The 21345-nt window shown below is 45.1% G+C and overlaps 4 protein-coding genes across 9 annotated transcripts in view; 1 reads left to right on the top strand and 3 right to left on the bottom strand.

Annotated features, from left to right (window-relative positions):
• il11ra (interleukin 11 receptor, alpha) overlaps window positions 1–1422 on the bottom strand; it is a 44202-nt gene extending 42780 nt beyond the window's left edge. The window contains exon 1 of one of the 2 annotated variants that reach the window (XM_035608630.2): window positions 1197–1422. The gene's annotated coding sequence lies outside the window, so the exon portion shown is untranslated. The remainder of the gene's footprint in view (window positions 1–1196) is intronic. The other variant, XM_035608632.2, reaches the window with a different exon arrangement.
• Window positions 1423–3346: 1924 nt separating this feature from the next.
• si:busm1-57f23.1 (uncharacterized protein LOC368621 homolog) lies at window positions 3347–9306 on the top strand. Of its 3 annotated transcripts, XM_047329333.1 has the most exons (7): window positions 3347–3559; window positions 5311–5372; window positions 5506–5738; window positions 6409–6581; window positions 8013–8164; window positions 8734–8835; window positions 9008–9306. In XM_047329333.1, the coding sequence occupies exons 4-7, from the start codon at window positions 6545–6547 to the stop codon at window positions 9101–9103; spliced, it is 387 nt and encodes a 128-aa protein (XP_047185289.1). In that variant the 5' UTR covers window positions 3347–3559; window positions 5311–5372; window positions 5506–5738; window positions 6409–6544; the 3' UTR covers window positions 9104–9306. The 3 variants fall into 3 exon arrangements, with proteins under 3 accessions (XP_047185289.1, XP_035464542.1, XP_035464541.1); XM_035608649.2 differs by lacking the exon at window positions 6409–6581 and having other exon boundaries at window positions 3349–3543; XM_035608648.2 differs by lacking the exon at window positions 6409–6581 and having other exon boundaries at window positions 3349–3559.
• A 249-nt stretch (window positions 9307–9555) lies between these two features.
• Window positions 9556–13072, bottom strand: LOC118285175 (hatching enzyme 1.2-like). Its single transcript, XM_035608641.1, has 8 exons — window positions 12178–13072; window positions 11683–11701; window positions 11536–11598; window positions 11296–11436; window positions 11080–11197; window positions 10833–11011; window positions 10057–10138; window positions 9556–9937 (listed from the first exon to the last, which is right to left on the bottom strand). The coding sequence occupies exons 1-8, from the start codon at window positions 12244–12246 to the stop codon at window positions 9757–9759; spliced, it is 852 nt and encodes a 283-aa protein (XP_035464534.1). The 5' UTR covers window positions 12247–13072; the 3' UTR covers window positions 9556–9756.
• Window positions 13073–13906: 834 nt separating this feature from the next.
• rassf6 (Ras association domain family member 6) lies at window positions 13907–21273 on the bottom strand. Of its 3 annotated transcripts, none has more exons than XM_035608344.2 (11): window positions 21049–21273; window positions 17839–17917; window positions 17272–17350; window positions 17016–17176; window positions 16002–16096; window positions 15605–15804; window positions 15361–15462; window positions 15140–15191; window positions 14906–15024; window positions 14652–14749; window positions 13907–14272 (listed from the first exon to the last, which is right to left on the bottom strand). In XM_035608344.2, the coding sequence occupies exons 2-11, from the start codon at window positions 17907–17909 to the stop codon at window positions 14197–14199; spliced, it is 1053 nt and encodes a 350-aa protein (XP_035464237.1). In that variant the 5' UTR covers window positions 17910–17917; window positions 21049–21273; the 3' UTR covers window positions 13907–14196. The 3 variants fall into 3 exon arrangements, with proteins under 3 accessions (XP_035464237.1, XP_035464239.1, XP_035464238.1); XM_035608346.2 differs by lacking the exon at window positions 21049–21273 and adding an exon at window positions 18181–20525; XM_035608345.2 differs by lacking the exon at window positions 21049–21273 and having other exon boundaries at window positions 17839–18159.
• Window positions 21274–21345: the final 72 nt, after the last annotated feature.

Raw genomic sequence — 21345 nt, 5'->3', positions numbered from 1 at the left:
ACCGTTGCCCCCGGGACATTTTAATTGCGCGTATAAATATACATACAAAGAGCAGGAAGACGAGTGGGAGTTTGTTGATGTGTTTAATTAGATGAGATAAGATAAGAGAAGTCACTACCTGGGAAGATTTGGCATGTTTGTCGCATCTGACAAGTGCTTTTCTGTGATTTTCAAGCACTTCATCTAATGTACACAAGTGTGTTTCTGTGTTTGGGGCTTTAAGAATGGGGAAAAAAGCAAAACAGGTAAAGTAGAGTTATGCGTGTGTGTGTGTGTGTGTGTGTGTGTGTGTGTGTGTGTATGTCACACACAAACCACACATTTGCCACAATAATCACCCACTATTACATAATCACAGACTTTCAAATGAAGCCAAATGTCTTAAAAATGTCATATCTTCTTCCTTACAACAACTTTCACCATTTAAAACAAGGGGCCTAAAATAAAAAGATCACACCAAGGAAAAAGACAGCTGCTGCATAGGCAACACGTCCCATCACGTTCAGTTGTCATCACACTATTAAAAAAATCACAATGAATTTCAAACAACAAACTACTCAGTACGAACACAAAATATGAAAAATAAATAATAATAAATGATCTTCATCTTCATCATTTGGATCAAGCTGATTCCCCCAATAATCCACTTACACTTAACTTTTTGTTTTCACCATGAGTTTCACACATTTGCCACTAAGAATAGCCCATTATTACATGATCACAAACTTTCAAACCAAGCCAAATGTCTTAAAATAATAATAATAATAATAATATATTAAATAATAATAACTTCTTCCTTCCAACAACTTTCACCATTTAAAAAAATGACCAAAAAAAACACAGCTGCTGCCAAGGCAACACATCTCGTTACGTTCAGTTATTATCACACTATTAAAAAATCACAATGAATGAAACACATGAATTGAAACATTGTTGTAGGGCGCGCACGTGTAATTTAAAGGGGCATCGCTATGTGGTGGTTTCCATGGTGATACCTGCCACAAGCTAATGGGGGACCAGCACGTTAGCTAGTAGCATGACATCCCCACCGCGAACAACACCGGGGGTAAACAACCCTCGGTCGGTTCCCTCCCGCCCGCCCGCCCGCCCCCGTGGAGTGAGCGGGTAAACTTTTTCTTCGCCCCCACAACTTCCTGTCCCGCTAATTCCCCGCCTTTATAGAAAAAAAAACTCACCTTGGAGAAAACAAATGTCGCCGTAGTCAAACAGGCATTATTATGTTGTCGCCTTCCATGGTCGCGGACTCCGTCGAGCTGTTCTTCTGGCTCCCCGGAGAGAGACTGGAGTCGGGAGGACTAGCGGGGCGACGGAGCAACAAAGTCGGACTGGGAGGGAGGGAGGGAGGGAGGGGAAGGAGCTCCAGAGCGACTCGGCCGCCGCCTTGGTTGGAGGAGCCGGCTGTCAATCACTAGGGGGGCCCAGTGGGCGGGTCGTAGCTGTAAGGGGATTATGGAGGCTCTGAGGTCTGACTAAGGAATGTGGCACGGAAAAAAACAGACAAGGGATTATGATAGATTAATTATTATGTTGTGATGTGATTTTATCTGTTTCTTCCCAATGCTTCTAATGTTTTTATGTAAAGCACTTTGAATTGCCCTGTTGTTGTTGAAATGTGCTATACAGATAAACGTGCCTTGCCTTTATTCTCCATGCATTCCTTTTGTTTACATCTTTGTAATTTTCCTGATATCTTTTTCTGATTCCTTTTTCCCCTTTATGAATTTGAATGAATGCAGTTCTAGTTTGTGGCAAAATGACCAAACTGCATGGATGTATTAGTTGACCTAACAAGCCAGTGATTAGACTACCACTTTGAATGTTGCTTATTTCAACAAAAATGTATTTGATTCGAGATTTAGTGTTGCAGGGAAGCTCTATAAAAACAAAAACAAGAAGTTAAATAAGTAATAAAAGACGGACCAATTATGATAATAGGACAAATGTACGTAATAGAATAAAAACATGTATTTTACCAAGTAAATATACAATGGTTTAAATGAGGGACTAGTCAGTACGAAGACAAAGTAAGAAAAAATAAATAATAATAAATTATCTTCATCTTCATTTGGATCAAGCTGATTCCCCAATAATCCACTTACACTTAACTTTTTTGTGTTCACCACGAGTTTCTGCCACAGTTTAAGGAGATAAGTGTTGGAAAGGGGGAAAAAAGGTTAAAAAAATAAGTAGTGCCAAGTTAAATACACAGAGATTTGCTTTTAATGAATTTAATTTATCATTAACCTGGAGTGCTGACGGAAGACAAACAGTGCGTGTCAGCCTCCTATGAGGTAACAACAAGTAGGGCATGAGGGACATTTTGAGTTTAACAGTCGTCTTCCACTGATTGTTTACACATGTGCGCACGCACACACACACGGAAAAAAAACTGAATACAGCAGCTTTGGTCCACAAATGATGTTTTCCCTCAACCCGACTCATTACAGTGAAGCAGATCATGATAGGTTGTCAAATAGTACACTACTTTCATAACCACACGTTTCATTACACAGGCGATGGGGACAATAATATAAACCATGAAACAGTCTGCACGATTATGATGGATGGGATTTTGCAGTCATGCTTCCATGAGACAGATTTATTTAGTCATTTGGCTCACCTGTTATGTGACGAGAACATTGAGCACATAAAAACCACTAATGGCTCCAACGTTTTATTTAGCAGACGATAAACTAGATGACAGTAACATCTCATTATGGAACGCACTGACCTTTCAACCCCCCCTCCTCATCGAATGTAAATGGCGGCATTAAAACACATCTGTCACGGGAACACAACAAATACAGTCTCCAATTCACCGCAGGGTAGAATCAACACCTCTTTTGAAACAGTTTCAATAGAAAACTGGTTTCGCCGACTCAAAGGTAGGATTTTATTGGGTATCGTATTAGTTGTACAACTATTCCTAATAAACTGGGGGCTCAGTATTTAATCACATTATCAAGGCAGAGTTCATGCAGATTTCATAAAAGATTTTTTTTTACTTTCATAGTTTCAGTAACACTTACATTCAATGCCATGTTTCGCATATGCAGAAAGGTAGAAATACAATATGATGGCTATTATAACATGAGTAAATTACCAATAAAACTGTTTAATGTACATATATGAAATCGTACTCATTAGTAACCTTGCCAACCACAGAAGGACAAGCCACGTACTCCATTCTAGGTCCTTTAAAGTTGTGAAGTACCTTTGACCTTTGACCTAGATCTCCCTTCAAAGGCATAAAACGGCCAATCAAATCCCTTCCAGCTGAGCTTCATGACTAACAGACTGGAGGAAGGGACAACTTGAAAAGAGTAAAAGTATGGCAGTTAGTTAGTGTCCAGGTCACTCATGAGGAAAACAACATTTATTCTGGTGAATTGGGGGATTTCCAATCTGAACAAATCCGGCCCGTCCCCTTCCCTGACCCCATGACCTTTCAGCTGCAGCCTGGTGGAATTAACAGCACAATAGTGTCATCAGTTGAATGGGGAGCAGTGAAATATCATCCAGGTCTAAAACTGAAGCGGTACAAACAGATTCTGTTCTGCTCCTTCTTCCTTTGTGCTGCTGTCTATTTTTCTTTATTCATCATGAACATTGTCCAAAAATATGCAACTATTTGCCTTGGAATACCTACACTATATAATGTAATGTAGTAATGTTATTCAAATTCTACTTTCTTATAAGGTTTTATTTAGGCTGTGTCAGGGAGTTGTTAATAGAATTTTACAAGATAGCTTGCGGTGCGGTTGAAACCAAACTGCTCCCTGTTTTCAAACTGCTTATCCATCTGCACTGGGCTTTTCTTTCGCTCTGTCCATCTGCTCTGCCAAAGTACGAGCCAGTGTACCTGACGGTCTGTTGCCATCTGCCTGTCCTTTGTCACATTTCTATCTGGCCTTCTTGTCTCATGCTACCTCTCCGATCAATTCTACATTTTCATTGTGATTCCCTGTGAGCAATAGTTTCATTGTAGAAAATGTCAAACAGATTGCATAATAGATGTAGGTTTAAAATAATGCACAGTTTGTAAATACTTTGTAATATGACAAGTTTTTAGAAAAATAAATTGCATGCAATTAATCATCAGTCCGGCTTCAAAGAACATTTGCTTCAATTGCCAGGCCTCTGTGCTCTCAAAACGGAATTTGACTCAGTATGTACAGTAGTACAGTATGTACTTGTGTTGTATTTCAGCTCCCCTCTCATTTTTACATCATTGGTAATGTGGTCCCGACTATATGAAAATGCTGTCTGCAATGGAAACTACAGTGGCTCTGTTCTTTGTCAGCCACCTGTTGCACTAAATGATATTCTGTTGCCTCCCCCTGCTGGACATTTAGCCTCTTTACATACTGGAGTCAAAAGGGTTGACAGAAGAATGGGGGTTTATAAGAGTATGTATTCGTACTATGAATTGTGCAAATGAATACGCAATAGGGAAAATAGTTGCCACCACAAAAAGGTAACAAAAGCCGATGAAAATATGTCAGTGCTGCTACATGTCTTTTACCAGCAGGCCCACACAGTGAGGCCGTTCATTCATTCCACTCTGTTCCGCTCACTGACATTCACTTCACCGCTACGCAAACACTTTTAAAGCCCTAATCACATGATGGCAAATATTCTGGACGGGATGTTTTATGTGTACCTCTGCACCGGTGTGTGATGTGGTGGTTCTGCTGTGTGCTACAGTTTGCATTGTGACTCACTCGCTCGCTCGCTCGCAGGCCGCCTGCGGGGCAGATGTTACCAGCTGGGGGTTGAGTCAGTGTGTGTGTGTGTGTGTGTGTGTGTGTGTGTGTGTCCCCACAAAAGTGCACTTGTTGTTCACTTGTGTAAAAGAGAAGAAAAAAAGCCACCAAAAAATGTGCAGGCTCACATCCACATAGGCTTATCACACAATTAGCAGGCTGCACACCCGCATGACACACAGGGATGTGAATACACACAAAGAGCACAGACACACACACACACACACACACACAGACACACACAACAACAACAACAACAACAACATCAGCCACCCACGCCAACCCTCTCTCTCTCTCTTTCAGACACAGGCACACACACACACACACACACACACACACACACACACACACAAAGCCAAAGTCTGTTAAATCCCTACATGGCGTCACTGCCAGTCAGTGGGTGTGGTCTTCACCGGCCTGTTAAACATACCAGAGGATGAATGGCGTTTACTAATGACGCCCTGGCCCCTGGCCCTCCCCCTCTCTCTCTCTCTCTCTCTCTTTACCTCACTCACCCTCTCAGTCTGGCTCAGTATTGCAGCAGGATCCATTCGGCGGAGTCCAACACTTCCCAACACCTGAGAGGTAAACAGTTGTCATGATGCTTCTTTCTCTGTAACCTTTTTCTATTTATGTTTTCCTTTTCCCCTTTCCCCCACTGTATTTGAACTTGACTTTTTGTCTGTGCTCTCTCTCTCTCTCTCTCTCTGTGGATCAGTCTTGCTCCAAAACACTGTGAACCATCTGGCAAGTTGGTTTGCGAGCGGCTCAGCTGGAGTGTCCTGTTTATCTGACGTCTATTTCCTGACGCTCCTTCATCCTTCATCCTTCATCCTTTCGTCGGTTAGGCAGCGAGTTGAAAGATGTCTCTCCCGCTGTCGGTGGTGATATGTCTGTCGGCCATCCAGCTCTGTCTGGGAGATCAGCCTGTGGAGGAAGTCATCACAACAAGTAAGCGGTGATAGGGGGGAGAGAGAGAAAGAAGAGTGTATGGTCACGGGGAGCGATGTCACAGAGACGCGTGGAGGATGAAGGAATATCGTTGGCGAGAGATTCGACTGACCTTCTCTGTGTTTCGGATATATGTATTTGAGCAAACAGACTTTGTGGCTGTATACAGTATCACTCCCAAAACGTGGTGACAAAACTCTTTAAAGGTCTCTGCATGAAATACAAACAAGCTGTAATCATAACTATAACATACAGAAGCATTTAGTGCTAAATTTAACACTAGGAAAAGAAATTGAAGAAAACTAAATGGATATCTTTCAAGATCCTGACAATGTATACGTATATTTCATGGATCCAGATTAATTACCTTATACTTAAAGATAAAATGTTGTGATAACAGGAAAGTACAAGCTTAAATTGTGACACTTACTACGTGCAGACAATGTCATCATCTATTACCAGTCGTCCTTTCCTGATTTATCTCCAGATTTCTAATGAGTGCCTGAAATGAGAGGTGATGTGGATAAAAGAAAGTTTAATTCAAATCAATTCATGTCGAGCCAAGTGAGGCAGGGCTTCTGCAAAAAGCACACTAATATTTATATGTTTAAATCTAATACTGCACATGGAATACCCTTGTACTAACCACTTGCTTTTTGGACAACGACAGCAGCATACAGTAGGCATCTGTGTCAGAAGAATCATGACTAACAAACTAGAAAGCAGCCAAACAAAGCCTTTGCAACTCCGCCCAGTTCGACCTTGTGCCTTCATGTGATACGACAAAATCAAACAAATGGAACAGGATGTTCAGCACTGTACAGAGGACCCACGACATAAAAGGTAGAATAAACAAAAATTCAGGTGATAACCCAGGGTACTGACGATCTCATGTCCATCTTCATTTGAATTGACAAGACATTCGCAATCATCACTAGTCTTTCATGAGCAAAACCCTTGATTGACAGTCCAGCAGTGAAGTGATTCAGCCTTAAATGAATAGTAAACATGTTTCTAATTATATGCTTGGGACATTTGGATTTCTCTTTCTCTGGCAAGGTGCGTCCGTGTGACACAGCGGCAAAACAAGTTGTGCGTTTGTGTGCTCACTCAGACCGTAGACGTGACAGTAAGTCTGGTCGGGCACAGTGAGTCAGACGGTTTGGCTCAGCCGGCTGGCTGGACTTTTGGTTTGGGGAGTGTTTGGAAAAAGGAAACATGATCCAGCAGTTCCATCAAGTGCCCCCCAAAAAAAAAAAAAGTGCCCAACGTCGGTGGTTTCTGTGGCTCACACTGAGAGCAGAGCAACGTTGTGGTTGGTGCAGATCAGAACGTGATATACTGCATGATGGGACACAATATGACACGAGCATACACATGTATTTAGCTCCACCAGGGGAAAACCGTACCAAAGTTTGTGTCAGCATTGAGAAAGTTTACAGGATGAGTGAAACTTTTGGCCCGCCGATCCATGGGCTCCGTCTCCTCAGCCACCATGAATGTCTGTCGAAAGTTCCATGGTTTTCCATCCTTTTCCACGTTGAGATGATTCCAGAGTGGAAACAAGTGATGCACCGGCCAGCCGACATTGCCGCCCCCTCAGAAGCTAGAGCCACTGAAACTGCTGCGGCTTCAAAAAAAATTGTGTGACTTGCACAAAACAACAAAAAAACCAAAACAAATAAAAGCAGTTCAGTTGGAGTTACTTCGCCCACCCACGCAAACTAGAGCGCTGGAGCTACTATCGCTCAATGTGGCTTTTATTTCCTAATAGAAACTCTTCTTGGCCTGATGACTGAGGCTTGGTTTGGCAGAGAGGCGGAGACGGTTTGGCAGACGCGAAACAAGTGCACGGCGCATAGCCGGCGGAATCGGGAGGGGTTTTGGTGTTCTTTTGGTTTCCAAATCCTTGACTGATGTTCTGGGCAGAAGAAGCACATTTTCAGGATGAAGGAGCATAAAAAAAATTCAAAAAAAACCCCAAAGGGAACACACAGAATCATAACACACAGAAGTGTGTGTGTGCGTGTGTGTCTGTGTGTGTGTGTGTGTGTGTGTGTGTGTGTGCGTGCGTGTTTGAATGTGCAACTGGAGACGTTGTGAAAATAATTAAGTGTGGATGTGCTTTTAATGGCACAAGATTATCGTGTGCTGTGCCGCTTACAGTGCACGTCACCTAACTGTTGTTACCCTTATTAGTTCAGTTGCAGTCCATAAACTTTATTGTGTGTGTGTGTGTGTGTGTGTGTGTGTGTGTGTGTGATTTGCTCACAGAAAAAGTGCCCCTCCTGGGCGGCTGGTTCGAGAGGAGTCCCGATTCCGACGAGGTTCAGAATGCGGCTCAGCAGGCGGTCAAGATGTTCAACGCGCAGTCCAAGAGCAAGCGCCTGTTCAAGCTGGCCTCCATCACCGCCGCTCAGACCCAGGCATGACCCCTTCTCTCAGAAACTCACATCCATCAGTACACCATCTCACAGCTATATATATATATATATATATATATACACTCACCGGCCACTTTATTAGGTACACCTTGCTAGTAAAAGGTTGGACCCCCTTATGCCTTCAGAACTGCCTCAATTCTTCGTGGCGTACTTTCAACAAGGCCTTTTCGTCCACACGACTGCCGCTCACTGGATATTTTCTCTTTTTTTCGGACCATTCTCTGTAAACCCTAGAGATGGTTGTGCGTGAACAGTTTCTGAAACACGCAGACCAGCCCGTCTGGCACCAACAACCATACCACACTCAGAGTCACTTAAACCCCCTTTCTTCCCCATTCTGATGCTCGGTTTGGACTTCAGCAAGTTGTCTTGACCACCTCTACGTGCCTAAATGCGTTGAATTGCAGCCATGTGTTTGGCTGATTAGCTATTTGTGTTCACAAGCAATTGAACAGGTGTACCTAACAAAGTGGCCGGTGAGCGCATAGATACTCGGCAAAGTGTCACGACGTCGAATTGACCCCTGTGGTCCTCTTGTCGTGTCACCGCAGGTGACCAGCATGATCAACTTCAAGATAGACGCAGTCCTGAGAAAAACCAAGTGTCTCAAGTCTGAAAACCACGACTTGGACAGCTGCAGTCTTGTGAAAAAGGTAGGTCTGCTTCTTTTTTTCCTGTGTGCGCGTGCGTGTGTTACACTTTGTACATCCGGAAACGCGACACGGGCAGCATTGGCAGAACAGTTGCGAAATTCAAAGTGACCCATTGTATGTTTTTGGCGGGTTTTCCTAAATCACCGTCATTGTCGTTTGCCCCCCTCCGCAGCACCTGAAGTGTCACTTCGAGGTGACGTTCAACCCACGCAACAGCAGACACGAGCTGCAGAATTTCAAGTGCGCGGCAGTTGCGGAGACGGTTTAACTTCTGTTGCAATCGACTGAACACTTTCGTACTCTGGTTTCAGCCCCAATGGAGCTTTGGCTCACTTCTGAACCTGATATAGTCTTCACGTTTCTTTTGTGAGGAAGAAACGCAAGTGGTGGATGTGTGGCTTGGTGGAAGAGTAACAATTTTTTTCTTTTCTAAAATATTGATCTCAATAAAGTTTGTTTGGAAAAACGCGATCAAGAGCAGATGTTGGTGTTTGTTACCATCATGTGGAGATTATTTCTGGCTTGGTGTCCTTTTCCTAATTCATTTGTCTTATGTTATTCTTTAACTTTATAGCAATTTTATGGTCCGTTGGTTCACTCGATGGGATTTTATGAAAAACATACTCACTAATCACGATAAAGGGTGCTGTACAGAGATCGCATGGATTTAATATCAATATTTATTTGAACGGTGGGATTTTTATTTAACTTAATCAACAATCCGATCGGACACAGCGCCGCTTTTGAAGTTTTTGAGGAACAGCACACAGTGTGAGTCGTCTTCTTTTTCTTTCAAATGTCTGAAAAAAAAATTAGAAAAATCGTCACGTTAAAATTAATCTATTTTCCAATATGAAAATAAAATCGACATATTTGAGTGACATGCACGATAGAGGCATAAATAGATCAAAAATATTTTGTTCAATACATTTCTGGAAGTGGATTATTCTGTGTCTGATGATTTCTATACTTACTGCATTCGTACAACTTGTTGATCCTGAGGATGTCTATGTCAGACATGTCCTCCCTCTGTCCAATTGGCACAAAGGAATCTGGGATGGGAGTGATGGTGTCTGCTCCCAACGTTGAGGCAAAAGTGGTCCTAGAAAAACAACAAAGAAAGAAAATAAAATCAGATTCAGGTCCGTCGAATCTATATAACTCTAATGTATTAAAACCTTTTGACTTGTGAAGATAAAGTGAGCTGTGAGGAGATGTTACCTTCCATAGTGCATAACAGACGAATAGTCATACGGCGTGTTCAAATTGTTGGTGTCCATTTTGTGGAAGTCGAAGGCATTTACTGTTGAATAAAAAAAAAAAAGAGAGAGAATAAAAATAATAATTACATCAATGAGCTTCAACTGTCAAATGAAACAAAAGCAAAACAGTGACGGGCAAAAAAAACCTGAAAGGCACAGGCCAAATTTTGCATATTATTTCATGCTCAAAAGAAAGTCCTACAAGCAATAACTCAATCATAATCAATCAGTTATAATCACAATTAATTATCTATGATATTTAAATATTTTGATTCCAGTATTTTCTGCTGTATACTGTACATGTTTTTTATATATATATTTCAAATACATACATAGTGTTTCCATTCCATCCATCCAAATATCATGTACCGCTTTATCCATTTAAGGGTCATGGGGGGGCTGGAGCCAATCCCAGCTGACATTTGGCGAGAGGCGGGGTTCACCCTGGACAGGTCGCCAGCCTATCGCAGGGCCACATACAGAGACGGACAACCATTCACTCTCACATTCACACCTACGGTCAATTCAGAGTCTCAAATTACCGTCACCCCATTCTGCATGTCTCTGGACTGTGGGAGGAAGCCGGAGAACCTGGAGAGAACCCACGCACACACGGGGAGAACATGCAACCACTACGGCGCTAACCGCTACGCCACCGTGCAGCCCTGTTTCCGTTCCATACAACTAAAACCTTTTTTTTTTAATTTTAAAACAAAGAAGAGGCTTAGACCTGACCTGCTGGGATATTTTCCCAGTTGATCCTGACATACTGGTCCCTGTCGCTCCTCGTGTGCTCGTGGTGGAAGCCCAGCGCGTGGAGGAGCTCGTGCTGAACGGTGCCGCGATCGAGACAACCGTACACAGACAGGGACACCACCTGTTGACCTCCATCTCGGCCAATAGTCGACCAGCACCTGCGCGGTGAGAGACCACATGAAACAACGGCTCCGGCACGACGTCCGCCAGCAGCACCTCCACTCACCCGAGGTCACTCTCGATGCTCAGGTAGTCGGACTGGCCGCGGCGGGGAACGAAGCGAACGCAGGTTCTCCGGTGGAACATCTCCATGGCCGTTTTGATTGAGGCCTTTTCACTGTCATCTGCCGTGAATAGAAGGTTAATGCCAGTTTATTGACCTCAGAACAATTGATCCAGGGCCAACTTCCGTCCTTCATGACACCATCAAAATTGCTCTTACAATAATATTCGCTGACGGTGTAGGGCACTTCCACCAGTCCGTTGTAGGATTTTCCCCACTTGCAGTGTTCGCTCCAGCATTTCATGGCATTCCTTCGCTTCGAAAGAGCGACGTCGCCCTGCACCAGAGTGTGGTCGACGCCTGGAGGGAAGGACAACATGCAGATCCAGTTGACAGCTCCAGAACATCGAGAATGCACTGATTGGTGCCGATATGTGTTCGTGATGTGACCAGGCGTACCTTTATTAGCCTCCAGAATTCTTGACATTATGTCTGGACGATGAGCTTGAGTCGGTTTCACTCCTACAACGAGACGATTCGGTCAAATGCCTTGAAGACACATTGAATTAAACGTGTTTAATACCTGTGATGAGAGCAGGCAGTTACCTTCCTCTTGCGGTTGCACCTACAGAGACACAAAGGGAACATAAGAAATATAAAAAATCTAAAAGTAAATCCCTGACTCCACTCAAAACCCAACCTGAATTAAAAAAAAGTCCCATAACGCAGTTGTTTTAGCTGTCCAGGATAAAATATGATTAAAGTGATTCAATGCATTGGTGACCAAAGAAAAACTTTGTTGCATGTGATTACGCTGAAATATTCATGTTTCGCTTAAAGATAAGCTGTTTCCTCTCTTTCATTTAGGTCTTATTTCCTCTTATTTGTTATCATTTATTTGGCAGCTTCAAAAATCACTGTTTAGGGCCAATGATCCCAAATAGCCTGATCTAGTAGTGGTGAGAATGAGTTGAGCTCGTTGCTTTTGTTCCGGTTACAACTCTCTTAACTCATGGCAGTCTCTTCATTTACTTGTGTAAACCTCGAAGGAGAAATAAAACTGTTACAAAGACGCGTGTTGCGGCGTACATTGTGTCTTACCAGTGAGTCCTTTTGCGCGGAGAGCCCCAGCAGCGTGGCCAAGACAGCAGAGAAGAGATTCAGCTTCATCCTCCTCCCGCGTGAGAGATGGACGAGAGAAGCTCAGGAGGACTGCTGTTGACCAGTGGCCCCGAAGGCTGCAGTCGTGATTTTATACGGGGCAAAAAAAAAGGGAGGGACCTCCATTGTAAACAGACTTACTGTAAAGACAATAAGTTGAGACTTAAACAAATGTTTTAATGAAAGGATGAGCTCCGAGAGGAAACACCCTGAACCTTTTCCGGTGGCAGACAAGGATCATCGGCACATTCAAGATAAATAACTCCGTATGTAAAAAAAAAAAGGCTTTATGTATGTGGATATACATGTACAGTACTTTTGTTCGTTTATCGATCAGAAAGAGCTGATGATGAAGGAGAACTTTATGGACGAGCTGCTCATCTTACTGTTGCTCCTTTGTCTGACATGTTGGTCCATGACATGAGACCTAATCCTCTGCGGACACACACACAAACGCCACATAATTCCAACCGGTCTACGCCCAAAGGTTTCAAGCGTCTTCAGCTTGAAAATAGACCGTCTGATTGGACGAAAAAGCTGGAAGTCGGGTAGACATTTGCATCGTGTAGACTCGAAGAAGAAAGGATGTAATATGTGTCCCAGTCATGACGTTCATTGCATCAATCCACAAGACGTGACGCATTATTGCAAATTGAAAAAGAAAATTCCCTCACGAGCTCCTACATTGTTGTCCAGTTGTCACGGAGACATGTCATTATTTGGTATTTCAGTAAAAGTGAACATTCAATTACGAGCGTGAAGATTGAATTATCTTAGGAGACGCGTGTGTATTTCTTCCACAGCGACGGGAGCGAGGCCATAACAACGAGGTTTAGGCACTCTTTAAATTTCTTTTTTCTTTTAAAAAAGCCTAAATGTACCAGTTTGAGCTCTTTGGCCTGCAGTGCGTGGAAAACCCAGCTCCTTGTAAAACAACCAGCTACCATTTATGCTCATGAAATCATTCTTCATCACTTGAGAGGAAAATTAGGCTCAGTAATACGAGTCAGTCGGGACTGGTGAGTGTTTGTAAAAGCCTGAGGAGCTCAATCTACACTGCACCATTATTTAACCATTAGGACGACAGGGTTTTCCACTTGTGAGCAGTTTCCCGTCACACACACACACACACACACACACACACACACGGAGAGAGAGAGAGAGGGCTTTAACTGTTCCATTGTAAAACCCCTTTTGCAGATAGTCTCCACTTATGTTTCTCATTTTAATAGCTTCAAGGTTGGAAAAATCTAAAAAGATTTATTTTTACCGATCAGCCACCAAACATTAAAACCAGTCACCCATTTTATGATTGTGGGTGATCGGTGTGTATTGTGGTTGTTCTGGTTCCCACGGGCCCGTCAGGAAACAGACAGGAAACATAAGCAGGCAGACAAGCCAACACGAACAGATGCGCCAGTAAAGAAGACGATGAACAGTAAAGGTCTGCGTGTTTTTTGCACAAATAGAAACTTAATAAATTTCGCTACGTCCTAAAGTTTTTTAGTTTTTTTTTTAAATCACATTTTACACGAGTCATCATCCCCACGTTGACTTTATTCATCAATTCAAAAAAGTGTTAAGTAAATTCATCAAGTGACCATAACCAGCCTGTCAATGGGAACACTCCAGTCTCCACAGAGAGAAAAGTACGAAACAGAAGTCGCCGTGCTGGTCCCACAATTTATTTATGGATTTATTTATGAACACACAACAATTTATTTACAATTATTTACAACAGTTCCATCTTGTGCTTATTGTACAGCTATTTTACGTGTATTTTGTTTAGTGTTCTCTGTGATCAGACATGTTTTTTTCCCCCAAAATATTCATCTTTGTGTGTCACATCCAAACCTTTGTAACCACAACCTCAATTATAAAGATATAAAAGACAATAAATAAGAAATTAGAAATTCTCTATGGCCAATCGTTCACTCGGCAGGTCTTGTGTCAGTTGGTTCAGACGCTGGTCTCGATGTGAGGCGGAATCTTACTGCTCAGCATGCGGGACAGGACTTTGTGCTGCTTGTGGTACCTGACACACACACACACGCACACACACGCACACGCACACGCACACACACACACACACACACACACACACACACACACACACACACACACACTGCGAGTCAGCGGCAAACCAACAGAAGGTCATTTACAGTAACATGTTGGCTCCATCGTCTGGTCTGGAAATGTTACTACAATGATTTTCTCTTTGAGGCCGGACGTGCCTCTGCACGTCCGTTCGACAGGTGTGCGGGAGAACGGAACCAAAGACGAGGCAGTGAACATGCACACTGGCTCGAAGCGCGTCAACATCTCCTCTTCGTGACCCTGTGAGTCTCAGGTCTCTCTTTTTAGCGACGGATTACAAGCGACTAATCCATCTAACAGCCAGTTTAATGACCCACCTGTTTATGACGCTCTGTATCTCCCGGCTCTCCTCCTCCCTGAGCTTCAGCAGAACCTGCTCCAGGATCGGAAGCTCCAGGTTCAGGTACTGGGCCACCTGACACATGATGAAGAGGTAAATATAGTTTGCATCGGGGTGATATCATGACTGCGGAACAGAGAAATTGAAAAACTCTGAGGGATTGGAGGGGAGGGAAGGCTCGGAAAATGTCACGTATATTCATTGGCACCGGACCGGGCGAGCGCCTCTCACATCATTGCTGACTTCCCGTTCGTCCATGTCCATCATGAAGATCTTCATGATGTCGTCGGAGGGCCCCTGCAGTATGCGCTCCCACAGGGGCTGGTCCCTGTTACTGAGCTTCCTCTTCTCTGGACACATAAAAGACACACGCGCCACACACAATCGGTCGGTGAGTGACGGATGGATGGATGCCGCTGCGTCCATGTCCTTGTCTAACTCTTGGTACAACAGACAAGACCGTACCTCCACTCTGGTGCACGCAGTACAGCGCGAACTCCTGGGGGTCGTTCTCTATCTGCCGGATGAGGACACAAGTATGTGGACGTTACGTAAAGCACACCAGGGTAAAATTCTGTGAGCGGAAATGAGCCGAAACTAGATATAATGCAAAGAATGCATGCATGTTAGTAATTTCCAGCAAATGTCATGTACTTTTTGCTGGAAGAACGTGCACAAAAACTCACCTTGAACTTGTGTAGCAGCTGTTCGATGACCCGGTTCGTGGTCATCCTGGTGGAGATACGAACTTTAGTCGGCGTGCCAAAGGATGGAGTGAAGACGGCGGTCTGGAGGAGATTAAAGAGAAGTGATTGGTGAGTCACAGTTTGTGGGAGGCGGGGCTATGGATGACGTGGAGAGGGAGGAGGGGTTGAGCTTGGCAGGTGGAACGACGAAAAGAGAGATGACGAACGGGAAAAAGACCATCACCTTATAGTTGTAGAAGTGCCCGTTGATGGAGAAGCGATGTTGTCTCTCTTTCTCCCTCTGCGCCGCCGACTTCCCCCGGCCCCGCCGCCTCTTGACCAGCGAGGCGTCGCTCATGCAGCGGAACAGGTTGGACTCCGCCTCCAGCTCCGGGTTCTTCTGCCTCACTGGACGCAGTGTGGTGGTCTCGTAAACCACGGGGCCTTTTGGAATCGTGCAGAGACAGAGACACACACACACACACACACACACACACACACACACACACACACACACACACACACGCGCACACACACGCACACACACCGACGCAAACGTCTCACATCTCAATGTGCTTCGGTGTAATGCAAAAGCGGTTGAAATAACACAAAGGTAATATAGGAAGGAAATAAAAAGCAACCTGGTAAAGGACTGGTGACGACTGTTTCCTTCGCCGTCTCAGACATCTCATCTATCTGGTGAAGGTCGACGTACTCTCCCCACCGCGTCATGCCCCTGCAGGGGGAGGAAAGAGATTTTGTCTCAGATGTTCCACGATGTCCTCCCTATTGAATATTGAATCGAGGAGAAGAACTTGAGGACACGGTCTCGTTCAGGTGGAGATTGGAGGTCGTGAAGCCCCAAAACTGTGCTCACTGCACCTCACATTGGAAAATATTCAATAACGCTATTGTTTATTGGTGACACCTTCTGCAGCCCAGTATCTGGTGCACAAGCATCTTTAACCATCTTAACCATTATATCCAAAAAGTGCCGCCCTGACCTGCAAAACTTATCATAAAGCACAGCATGTCAATAGTCTAGTCTAGAGGATCACATGAATGCACACGTGTAATTATAGTAGTAAAAGTAGAGTTTACGCTCAGTTCCTCTGAGCATAATATGCAACTTTCTTTTTTGGAAAGTTGCATATGGAACAACCCCTCTCCAGCTGTCACATGGCCCTTGCGAGTGCAGATTTGGGATTTTGCTGAGGGTAAATTACAGCTGGTGTAGCTTAGTGGGTTACGCCACTAACTTTGGTACAGACGGACAGGGTTCGATTCCAGGTCATCCCATGCAGTGTGGGTCCCTCAAAGGGGCAATACGCACATTGTAAAAATAAAACAAATCAGTGAATATTTCCTCCTTGTCGGTTCTATATGTGCGTCAAAAGAATAAATAAATCCTGGTTTTCCGCTCAGCTGCAGTAAAATCACAACAACAAAAACAACAACAAAGAGAGATACAAGTTGTCTCTAAAATCGCGCACTGCCCCTTTAATGCTACCTGCCTCGATGACTGTGAGTCGCTTCGGACAAAAGCGTCACCGTAATGAAATGTGGAATGGAAACGCCAAACAATGCCTGGGGGTTATCAATGCAAAGAATTGGTGTTGTATAGTAGTAATAATCCACAAAAGGCAGAAGCGGACCTCTTGTTTCCCAGTGGGCTGACCGGACTGATGGGGTCGGGTGAGATCTGAGGGGCGAAGGGGAGCATCTGTTTGTCGTCCTGTATCTTCAGCCTGATGGGTCTCCGCACCCCCCAGCAGATGTTCAGGAAGCCTTCGACCACCACCTCTCCGTCAGCCCCCTGTTGAACAGAGAGACGGGTGACGATAAGGACGACTCGCCGCCACGCTGTGAATGTAAGGTTGCGTGGTCTTCCACGGCATCCGAACTTTTTACCTGAGAGAAACCGAGGTGCAGCTGAGTCTGGTCCTTCAGGAAGCAGTTGTAGTTTCTGAGCAGCGAGAGAAACTCTGCTCTGAAATGAACACGAAAAAACAGCTTTTAAAGATTGAACAGTCGCTCCCAAACGTACATTGCAACCCTTTGCGTGAACATGTGTGTGCAGCCCGTGTTCCCTGTCACATCTTTACACCTATGTACAGTATGAGTGGCTGATAGTTCCAGTAGTGTGGATAGTGATCAGAGTGTAAACTTGTCTAATTCCTAAAGTTATTTATGAAGTTATCAAAACTAAAAAAAACACACACTGTATCATCCTCAGGGTCCATTTTCCTGCATGAATATACTCCTGTACACTTTAACTCTGGAGTCTATTCCACTTTGACTTACGCAGGACTTTAACTTGGACCATTTGAAAGTTAGGCAGCTTCTCGTGGAACTTGTTCCACCACTGATAGAGAATACGTCTCACACACACACACACACACACACACACACACACACACACACACTGCAGAGCTCTGAAGTCAGAGTTTTCGGACCGAACGTGGAAGCGACTCGCACCTGGACAGCGTCCTCCCGTCTCCTGCCTGGATCACGGGGGGCGGAGCGGCTTCGTTCATCTCTGGCTGCATCGACTTCACTGCAGAGGGAACGAGAACAACAACAGCGACGACCACGACGGCGACGACAACATTACCATCTTGAATCACACATCATCGGATTAGAGCGGACGCCTGGAGATGCGTTTGCGTGGACGCGTTGAGTCGTATGACCGCCACTGTGTCAAACTGCCACTGTGTCAAACTGCGGACGAGGAAGGCCGCTGACATTGTTCAACGCTGCACTTGTCAATTCCAACCCCCCCCCCCCAAAAAAAATACAGAAAACAATGCAGAGCCTCACCTCCTGCGACAAGGCAAATCAGAGCAGAGCTCTCCCCTCGATTCTGTTTCTTTGTCTGAGCCTCTTTCTTCTGTCTGGGCTTTAAATATCTCTTTCCAGTTTCTCTCTCTCTCTCTCTCTCTCTCTCTGAAGTTCCTGTGTTATATTTCCCTCTCTCTCTCTCTCTCGCTCGCTCGCTCGGCCATGCCTCTACTCTCTCACTTTCCTTTTTGTGCTGGCCTCTTGGAGATTTAATAACAGTACTCCACCCAGTAACCCAGTGATGACAGTGTAGACCCGAGCGCTTTGCTTATCCTTCAGTCGGAGACACTGGGGCCCCGTGGAAAAAAGAAAAGAGGAGAGATTGTGGAGGAATTTCCACGTGGCTGCTCCTTTCAAGAGAAGTGGAGAATTGCTTCACACTTGTCTGTATTCTGTCATATCATGGATTACTGTACACGACCAACCCGGGGGGGGGGGGGGTGGCAGCCTGCCCTGATCGTCCCTCTCTCTCTCTTCCCTCTGTCTCAGCCTGTTTGCTGGTGAGAAAAACATCTCAGGTATTCAGCAGCTGTCGCCCCGCAGCAGCCCCACCGCTCCCTGCTCTGATTGACAGTTCACTCGTCACGCACGCACGTACGCACGCGCGGTGACGAACCATGAAAAACAACAAACTTGAAACATTTAAAGGTGCAATGCGCAATTTTACACGCAGGGAATTACACATTATCTATCCTAAACTAATATATATATATATATATATGATCACAATTCACGTTTTATATTCTGCATGTGAAATGACCAAAAACTGTCTCTATGTGAATTTTTGACACACATGAAATGCTATTTAAGATGTGACATTACGAGAGAAATAATGTCTAATATTTCATCTGTTACATATCTAAAACACATCAGAGAAATTCATCAAATATTATATGTTAATGCACGTATAATAAAAGTGTCAAACTAATTGTTTTGGAATGAAATTGTTATTCACACATAAAATTCAGAATTACATAAAAGGAGATGTACATACCACATGGTGTGTGTGTGTGTATTTGAACATAGCCAGCGAGGCATAATAAAGAGATAAAGCACACGGAAGTTATACTTAGCATTAAAGGAACAACTGAATGTTCAACAGACAGAAACAAGGAACAGCGGCACTGCTACCTTCACTACCTTTGTTTCCTCCTCGGCTGACGGGATTTAACGTTTGCACCTCGTCACCTCAAAGCCTGATTGTTCACTGTACAAAGCGTGTAATCTTCCTTCTTCTTTCTTCTTCTAGCTCTTCAAAAGAGTCCGGCTGGCAACCTGACCAGGCGCCGCGGACCACCAACGCTCAGTTGCCAACCACCTGCTTTTTAAGTTGCCCATTTGCAAATCCTGCTTGTAACACGCGGGACGCCCCGGGTGCGCGTGTGTGTGTGTGTGTCCACGAACGGACACGAGGCGCCGGCGCGCAGTATGTGCGTACAAAGCCTCGCCGTGGCACGTTACGCGAATGCCGATCGTATGGTTCCGGCCCGCTGCGTCTTCCGGGCCTCGACGTGCTCGGCTCGATGGACTCCTGGAGGCCGGACGCACGCGACGTGCGGCGTGTCTACATGCGTGTGCGCGATTCACAAATCAGCAGGGAAAAGCCCTCGGTGCAGGAGCACCGCTGATAAACTGGTCAACAGTACAAAGGCAGTCGTCTCCGACAGAGAGTTCATGACCTCTATAACAAGGCGTGCTATTGGCAGCAGTCAATCTTAGAAAAACGACTATTCCAAACCTGAAGATTATACACAACAAGAAAAAGAAACATGTCCTATACTGAAAACACAGCACCCAGTTAAAGAATTGACTTCGATCGCGTCCCCTTGGCCACTCCCCCCCCCCCCTTGTTCAATGAGCCCCGACCGGGCTGCTCCGCTCCACGTCAGCGGCTTCTTCTGCAGAGAAGAGGGGGAAACGTGGGATGAACTAAAGCCGCAGCAGCGTCTGGTGGCGGCTGATGAATAAGCACCAAGCCGAGGCCCTTTGAGAGTCTCTTTTCTGCAAACAGAAGGGCCTCCAATGTGTCGGGGGATGGAACTGTGGACGTCTTTGGTTTTTTGCCCTGCATGATTTGACGTGACGCGACGTCCGGGGAGGCTCCCACACTCCTGGTGGACCAGAGGGGGGGAAGCGCATGCGCGCCACCCGTGACACACAGGCCGGTTATTTGAGTGTCAGCGGTGAGCCAGACAAACGTAGCCAGCGGGAAAAAAACCGAGGTACGCGACGACACACCCAGTTTCTCTCTCTGCTGCCTTCCTGTATGACACTCCCACCCTCCTCTCTCTCTCTCTCTCTCTCTCTCTCTCCCTCTCTCCACTCCTTTCTCTCTCTTTCTTTACTGTCCCGGGGGGGGGGGGGGGGGGGGGGGGTTACACTTGCTCCTTGACCTGATTATGCAAATTGTATTTTTTCTGGGGGGGGGGGGGGGTTCTATTTTCATTTGAACGAGCCACATTTCCTGCTGCACATTCATTTCTTGTGAGTTCTTCAGCCGTAGTTTCACAAATTGAGACTGTGGCACACTGCTGAAAGAGTTATTTCAAGCAGCGCCTCGCCACTGTGCGAGTGGTTGCACTGATTAAACCACTGGCGAAGTCGACGACCAACCGCGTGTAGTTGACGGAGGAAAACAGAAGCGATGACGCCAAGCAAAACTAATCTGACGTGCTTCGGTGAACGCGGGACTGAGAGACGGACGGACAATAAATCTGGGCAAATATATCACTCGGCCAATTGATAGCTTTTTTTGAATCCTGTGTGGTAGATAGCCACGGTTCCGTAGAGACACTTTAACACAACAGAGGAATAGCATGAGGCGATCAGAAGCACGGTCGGTCCTACCTGGCCGGCCAGTCCTTCAGGTCCTCTGGCAAGTTGATTCACTCCATGATTTAGGACTTGTAACCTCGTGTGTGTGTGTTTGCTTGTGTGCATTTGTGTGTGTGTGTGTGTGTGTGTGTGTGTGTGAGAGAGTGTGTGTTGGGTCCAGAGTGCAGCGCGTGTGCTGGGAGGTGAACTTCACAGCAGCTGGTTAATTATCGCAGGACACGTTGAGACAGTGTGGCGAGGGAGGGGCTGACTGACACCAGATATGACTCGCCTCCTTTGTCTGTGCATGTGTGTGAGTGAGTGAGTGTG

Source organism: Scophthalmus maximus, chromosome 20, assembly GCF_022379125.1.
Source record: "Scophthalmus maximus strain ysfricsl-2021 chromosome 20, ASM2237912v1, whole genome shotgun sequence".
NCBI lineage: Eukaryota > Metazoa > Chordata > Actinopteri > Pleuronectiformes > Scophthalmidae > Scophthalmus > Scophthalmus maximus.
The sequence above is the reverse complement of the archived record's forward strand: the minus strand, read 5'-3'. Positions and strand labels throughout refer to the sequence as shown.

Excerpts from the sequence above, each read along its gene's own strand:
- si:busm1-57f23.1 (XM_035608649.2), top strand. The coding sequence starts at position 5,651 with ATGTCTCTCCCGCTGTCGGTGGTGATATGTCTGTCGGCCATCCAGCTC. Across the intron at positions 5,739-8,012 it reads GGAGGAAGTCATCACAACAA|AAAAAGTGCCCCTCCTGGGC; the intron begins GTAAGCGGTGAT and ends ATTTGCTCACAG. Across the intron at positions 8,836-9,007 it reads GCTGCAGTCTTGTGAAAAAG|CACCTGAAGTGTCACTTCGA; the intron begins GTAGGTCTGCTT and ends CCCCCTCCGCAG.
- LOC118285175 (XM_035608641.1), bottom strand. The coding sequence starts at position 12,246 with ATGAAGCTGAATCTCTTCTCTGCTGTCTTGGCCACGCTGCTGGGGCTC. Across the intron at positions 11,437-11,535 it reads AATTCTGGAGGCTAATAAAG|GCGTCGACCACACTCTGGTG; the intron begins GTACGCCTGGTC and ends CCTTCCCTCCAG. Across the intron at positions 11,012-11,079 it reads AGCATCGAGAGTGACCTCGG|GTGCTGGTCGACTATTGGCC; the intron begins GTGAGTGGAGGT and ends CTCACCGCGCAG.
- rassf6 (XM_035608344.2), bottom strand. The coding sequence starts at position 17,909 with ATGCAGCCAGAGATGAACGAAGCCGCTCCGCCCCCCGTGATCCAGGCA. Across the intron at positions 15,805-16,001 it reads CGTCACCAGTCCTTTACCAG|GCCCCGTGGTTTACGAGACC; the intron begins GTTGCTTTTTAT and ends CGATTCCAAAAG. Across the intron at positions 15,025-15,139 it reads CTGCGTGCACCAGAGTGGAG|AGAAGAGGAAGCTCAGTAAC; the intron begins GTACGGTCTTGT and ends TTATGTGTCCAG.